The sequence below is a fragment of the Megalops cyprinoides genome, chromosome 1 (genome assembly GCF_013368585.1).
Source record: "Megalops cyprinoides isolate fMegCyp1 chromosome 1, fMegCyp1.pri, whole genome shotgun sequence".
Taxonomy (NCBI): domain Eukaryota; kingdom Metazoa; phylum Chordata; class Actinopteri; order Elopiformes; family Megalopidae; genus Megalops; species Megalops cyprinoides.
The window spans coordinates 26327157-26333943 of NC_050583.1; the positions used below are offsets into that span (position 1 = coordinate 26327157).

The 6787-nt window shown below is 45.1% G+C and overlaps 1 protein-coding gene across 1 annotated transcript; it reads left to right on the top strand.

Moving 5' to 3' along the window:
* The first annotated feature begins 638 nt into the window (after window positions 1–638).
* Window positions 639–6586, top strand: LOC118779760 (nuclear distribution protein nudE homolog 1-A-like). Its single transcript, XM_036531996.1, has 9 exons — window positions 639–814; window positions 2133–2257; window positions 2396–2549; window positions 3239–3387; window positions 3516–3652; window positions 3860–4048; window positions 4266–4351; window positions 4633–4787; window positions 5907–6586. Exons 2-9 carry the CDS (start codon window positions 2172–2174, stop codon window positions 5998–6000), a joined length of 1050 nt encoding a protein of 349 aa, XP_036387889.1. The 5' UTR covers window positions 639–814; window positions 2133–2171; the 3' UTR covers window positions 6001–6586.
* The last annotated feature ends 201 nt before the right edge of the window (window positions 6587–6787 follow it).

Here is a 6787-nt window from a genome sequence, read left to right on the forward strand (position 1 = left end):
TGTATTTTTTCCCAGTACATTTCATATAGTACTTCATGTTTTCATCAATGAATAAGATAATGTTGACAGCCATCAGAAACATTTCACAAACTGCTGTACAACATATAATGTTTTCACAAATAAAACAATACATAAAAGAGTCTAAGGTCCCTAAAGTCCTCCCCGCACAACAGAATCGTAGACCTCCCCACCGTCGTATATTATGGCATTTAATATTATTACATCATTTGGAGAAGAACTGATGGTTAGACCCGTTAACATAAAAGATTTGAAAGGGATAGATTTCAAAATGTATGTAAAATGTTTCAATTTTGAATTTTAAAACTAGCCATTTATTTCACATTTCAACTTGAAACGTGTCCTTCACGTTATGATTGCTCATAGCTAATGCAAGACTATGGGTAACACGGATATGTTAGGATTAAATCAATACGTTATTGTATCTTCACGTCATTGCGTGTACACCCTGTTGCCCTGGTGGTCAGAAGCCATACCCCTGCACATACGTCAGCCAGGCGATGAACCCGATTGGTTAAAACTCGTATGGTGGGACGGATTGTAACTGCTTGCCGACCAATCGTGCACGACTACAGAGTAGGATTGAATTTAGAACGGTTTGGATTTGAACTGTGTGCAGGTACTCAGGGCAGCTAGTTATCCAGATAGGGACGTTAGCTAAGTAGCGAAATTTGGCAGAATCTATCTTATTTTGGACTAGCTAATTATTTGATATACTACTGATTACATATCATGAAGATAATATAAACCAGTAACGGAAGATCCGAACGCAGAATTATCGTGGACTGCATATTTGGTGAGCATGAAAGCTAGTTGCACAAACTAACAGCTAGCGCTAAATTATGATCTGGATACCTAGTGCTAAATACTTTGACGGGCTAACCTAGTGACAAAGACCATGAATCGGTGCTCGCTAGCAAGCAAGGAACTAATTTAGGTTTTGTGTTTTGAGACGCAGGACATGTTAGACAATTAGCCAGTCTATGTTCATGTAGCTCACCAACTGGCAAGTCCTGGTTGTTTACAGCTAGTTAGTTAAGCTGTCAATCTTTGCTAGCTGGCTACTGCTTTATGGATTTTGCATCAAGCCCACCACATCTTACCTAGCTAGGTAGCTGAACTAGAGCAAGACAATCAGCTAGCATATGTGCCCCAAGTTTGTTTTTCTTTATTCATGATTGCCTGCTAGGTGGCTGTTTGACATCGTGATGAAGCAAAGTGCGAATATATTTTTAAGAGCCGCTGAATGTTACTTGTTAGTTTCGTGGTATCACTACATTAGTTCGCATATTTGTTTTAAGTTACATGGATTTACCTAGCCAGCTAATCTTTTGCAAGCCTGTTAAATGATTGGGTTGCCAGCTAACGATAACCGGTGAGAATTATTGTCGTTCAAGCAAGGCCATTCCGTGTTTCGTCAGGCGACACCGACATAATCTGGGATTCTTGTATTGCTAGAAGTGCAGTGTTGAATCTTGGGGAAGCAAGATAAACTTGGTGTTTCCTAGATCCAGCTAAAATAGGTCGCGTTAGCCACATGCATTGTAAGCTAGGCTGGCTAACGTAAACTCTGTAAAGACAGCTGCCTCTCATCATGAAGGTCAATAATCTGAACCTGTACATGGCGATAAAAAGTTTATTGCAACGCGAGGTGGTCATGGTCCGAGCCGGCCGTTGGTTGTCAGGCAGGGGACAACGAGCACCCAAACTTATGGCGTTAGCTAAATAGCTGGTATCTAACTAGCTAAATGGCTAACGTTAGAATTTGTGCAACGGTCTGGTTAGTTAAAGTAGAACATCAGGCGTGTTCAGTGTAGTATCAGGTCTCGGAAAAACAGATGCTACGACTTGGCTATTTTGCATCCTGTTTAAAGAGTAACAATACGTATCCTAAACAAGCAGATTTTGCCCAGTGTAGCCAGCTGTCTAAACAAACCGTAGTTTCTCCAGTGGGTTTCTAAATAATCGATAAAATCTGCTTGAAAAATAGTGAATCTGGCTCTATCAACTCTTAGTTAATTCGTTATTGCGAATATGTCTGTGTTGACATTTTAATCCATAATTTTGTTTATCACTACCTGTGTTCATTAATTGGATTGGAAATCCTTTCTCAGGCGCTGGACGTCCCTTGCATCCAAAATTCCTAACAAGACATGGGAGAACCCAAGCCAATAAAGTTTGCCTCTACAGAGGAGGAGCTGAATTACTGGAAGGAACAGGCTGCTAAACTCCAGCAGAGGTAAGGAACCTTGTCAGGTTAGTGATTTGCCGTATCCCGAAAATAAAAGTAATTAGCGCAGAATAATTGTGCATGTTTTCGGGTTGTGTGTATGGTGGCTTGCTAAGCCAACAGGAGTTCTGTTTTGTGTCCTTGCAGCGCAGAGGCAGCCCAGGAGGAGCTGCAGGAGTTTCAGCAGATGAGTCGTGACTACGAGGCGGAGCTGGAGACCGAGTTGAAGCAGTGCGAGGCACGCAACCGGGAACTACTGTCACACAACAACCGTTTACGCATGGAACTGGAGAGCTACAAGGTATGGCCCCCACCACCTGCAGCACTCCTGATGACAGGTTGCACATGTTTTCTGGGTAGCAGTGTAGATTCACCAGGGTCATAAGTACTGAAGTCTGTCATTTGGCTGACTGAATTAGATCTGAGCACATACCTAATTTACTACTGGGACTTTGCAGGTCATTGCCGTTACTGTTTCGTTGTACTAAGGGTTGCTGTCTGTGGTGGACTGCTGGTGAGAATGTGAAAAGTATGTTTTGGGGGCGTGCGCTGCAGCAGTAACATGAAGGGGGGGCTGCCAGGCTGTGTGTGTGGGGTCAGCTATCGAGCGTGCCACGCAGGCCCGAATACAATCGCTGATTCATGGTGGCAGCCACCAACAGAGATGCTGTTCAGAGGCTAGGAAGCAGCTGACAGCTATTTCTGTTCTGCTGTCCGGAGGGGAACGGCGAATAATGAAACCAGTGAATTCCCGGTTGTGCGGGAAGTGCTGTTCGGTGACGGCTGCGGGGGTTTGTCTCTGTACGATCTGAAGTTGTGGGACTCAAAAACCGGTTTGTGCTTCGAAATGAAACCGTGTATACCAGATTCCACCAAGGTGGGCATAAGAATGACAAGGAAGTGGGGGCATTCACAGTGACTGAGTGTGGGATGTTACCCCTCCATTTCATTGTCAGTGTTTTAATTGCGGTGTATATCGGACCCCTCTAGGAGAGACTGGAGACCCAGCATTCAGAAGCTTTCAGACAGATCTCCACCCTTGAGGCAGATCTAGCAGAGACCACTGCTGTCAGAGACCATTTGCAGAAGTATATCCGAGAACTGGAACAGGCGAATGATGACTTGGAGAGAGCCAAGAGGTCAGCCCATTCTTCACTGCCTCTCAAAATTATAACAGACACCACACAGGCTGGTTCAGTGTTCCAAATTTATCATGGCTGGGTTGTTTGCTTGTTTCTCTGACTCTCACTGCTGCTCCCTCGATCAGGGCCACCATTATGTCCCTGGAGGACTTTGAGCAGCGCATGAACCATGTGATCGAGAGGAATGCCTTCCTGGAGAGTGAGCTGGATGAAAAGGAGAACCTGCTGGAGTCTGTGCAGAGGCTGAAGGATGAGGCCAGAGGTGCGGGAAGGGGGAGGATGGCCACCAGGAAAGCCAAGCATTGAGAGATATTTTGTGTGGTGATACTAAGTAAAAGAAAGTTCTGTCGACTAGCTCCGGATGAGGTTTAGATACCCGGCAATGTGGTTTTCTCAGGCGCTGAATTGAATGGTGCTTTTGTGCGAGGGATCTGATGTGTCTTGCCTGTTATTGCTGTCCACGTGGCAGACCTGCGTCAGGAGCTGGCGGTGCAGCAGAAGCAGGAGCGCCGGCCGTCCCTCGGTCTGTCCAAGGACACAGACAAAACCGAACCGCTGTCCCGCCCCCAGTCCGGCCTCCCCTCCCACCCGGCCACCCCCTCAGGACAGCGCGAGTCAAACAGCGTGTTCGCGACCCCTCCAGCCTCCTACCGTAGAGGTGAGACACCACACTGTCTCATTGGCCCAGCAGTAGCAACCTTGATGACTTAACATTGCTATGGGTCAACAACAAAGCTTTGCATCCACAGATAAGATTTGCATATACACCAGCAGTTAAAACATTTTCCCGTTTTAAAACTCAATAGCATGTATTGAGCCAGGGCAGTCTATCCGGTGGAAGATTGTAGTGTGCTAACTGCAATGTGTCTGTCCAGGTGATGGCCTGACTGGAACGCCCCTCACTACATCTGCCCGCATCTCTGCTCTCAACATTGTCGGAGAGCTTCTTAGGAAAGTGGGGGTAAGATCAGCCATGCCTGAAGATGACACAGCTTCTTTAGACTTGTTCCAGCAACATGTAGCATAACCAAATTATTTGTGTGCAGTTGTTCTTTTATGTGTCTATCATGTGGCTGTTTTATAACTGTGCCATCTGCATGAACAGAGCTCCAATTGAAACTTTTCTGGTACTGAGTACATATGCATAGAAGTATTTCTAGGAAATTTAGAGATGATTGCTTTTGTCCTCTGGCAAGGGAATGTGACTGTCTCATTCCACAGTGTGTTGATCTGTCGTTTCAGAACCTGGAATCGAAACTGGCCTCCTGTCGAGATTTTGTGTATGATCAGTCGCCAGGCAGAGCGGCCCTTACTGCTGGTCCTGTGACGCATACAGCTCCGCAAGAGGGTCCTGAAAACCTGTCCAACACCAGCAGCCTGCCTTTGTTTGAGAAGGGGTGAGGGATCCAACTGGGCATGGAGTTCTGTTCGCCTGTCATGTTCAGAGAATACGTTGAGCCTCTTGGTATTTACCTGCGGTTGGTGCCAACATCTGAATTAACTTGAGCAAAGCTGGCGCAATTAGGTGATGAATAGCTTATGTATTGGTAACTATTTGTTGTTTCGACTGTGAATATGCAAGAAATCAATTTTTTTTTGTTTTTGACTGCAAGTCACTCTTGATAAGAGTGTCTGCTAAATGGCAATAATACTGTAATGACTGACTTTGGAAGGGTGTAACCCTTTCGCAGGTACTGTCACACCGGTGTGATTAGACCACTACGTTGGAAAAATTCTAGTTGATGTTAGCTTTGAGGAAACAGCGATTTAACATTAAATGGTATAGCAAATACAGCAGTGAAAACTATGTGAAGCTTAATAATGCTAACATAACAAGCCACGTAACGTAACACGCGTGCTACATAGCATAAAATAAGTTATGTGCAAAAGGATTAAAAAGGCTATTTACACAAAGCTATTTAGACAAGTCCCACAATGCACTACAGGAGAGTCTAATTACAGAAGAGTCTAAATGGATGCATCTCACTTACAACAACTTAAAAATGTAAGGGCATCTGACAAGTCCCTAGGAGGCGCTAATGCAGCAGTGAGTTGAGGAATTCAGAATGAAGTAAGTCCACCTTACTAAGAGCCACTCTCCTAGTGTCAGTCAAGGAAGGAAGCCATGCATGGACAGTTGTATTGTCTGAACAAAACAAAGCTCTAATTATCCCTGACGGAATATGTGTCCTTTGTGAGTCAAAGTAGTTTTTTTGTGACTTCCCTGAAAGTGTCATTTACTAGCAACCGTCTCTGTGGATAAAAGCCAAGTCACAGAACCTCAAGGCATGTTCCACAGTAATTTCCCATCAGAACAAAACTGTTCCAAATTTATATCAGTGGGACTCTACTTATTTCCCTCAAACTTTCATGCAGTAATATATCTGCCTTTGAATAGCCACAAGATCATTGTGGTTTAAAGTCTATAACTATTCCATTCCCATTCACTTAATTGTAACTGGATGTCACCACTTTTGAGTAATTTACCATTGCTGAAGTTTGGTTCTATATTGCAGCTTGGTGAAGCGGTTGGACTTTGGACCTGCATCCCCTAATGTTGCCTCCCAGGCAACCCAGTCTCCACAGGGGGTGGTGAAGATTCTGCTGTGAGATCACACCCCACACCCACATTCCCCACGACAGACTTGGCTGGCCCAGCTTTGCTTATGGAAGGCTATGCTGCATTAATTCCCCTTACCCCCTAAACTCCAGCAGTTTAACCATGACCTAAGAAGCCTCAGTTCTCCTGGCCACACCACCACAGGCCTGATTCAGACCGTCTCACTCCACAGACCTTTTCCGCTGAAAGAACTGGAACAGGATGGAAGAGCTGAGATATCCTTGCCCTGCAATAATCCATTATCCGCCCTCACCCCAGGATCTGCTGCCAGCTGTCCCTCTTTGTTGGGAGTAACAATAGCCGAGAAGTGGAGCCTCTCAGTAATTAGCATTTAGCCACTGCTGCCTTTTACTGTGCATTGAACTGTCCCATCCCATCTCCTGAAGAGTTAGGTTCTCAGAGGGCTTAGGCCCACATTTTGAACTTAACACCCTCTCTCTATCTTGCCTACGCTATCAATGTAGTGATTGAGAGGGCCTTCCTGCTTTCTGAGGGCTCTCACCAGTGAAACTGAGGTTTGTGTGTGTGTGTCTGTGCGTCTGTGTGTTTGGGAGAGAGAGAGAGGTCAAAACAAGAAAAATGCACAACAAATGGGAACACTTCCTGCTTTGGCTTTACTTAAGTGAGTAAGCTCAGATTGTTGGTGTGGAGATGGAATTGCCTGCCACCAGCCCCTTAAAACAGCCTTGTGCGAAACACTGACACCATAGTCAGTGTTAATTTGAGAACATAAGTTAACATAGTCTTTATAGGGGTACTCAGACCTTGAATCTGATA

What these genes read in the sequence shown, in the direction of transcription:
- LOC118779760 (XM_036531996.1), top strand. Translation starts at nt 2,172, where the DNA reads ATGGGAGAACCCAAGCCAATAAAGTTTGCCTCTACAGAGGAGGAGCTG. An exon ending in GACTTGGAGAGAGCCAAGAG is followed by an intron (nt 3,388 to 3,515) that starts GTCAGCCCATTC and finishes TCCCTCGATCAG; the next exon opens with GGCCACCATTATGTCCCTGG. An exon ending in TCCAGCCTCCTACCGTAGAG is followed by an intron (nt 4,049 to 4,265) that starts GTGAGACACCAC and finishes GTGTCTGTCCAG; the next exon opens with GTGATGGCCTGACTGGAACG.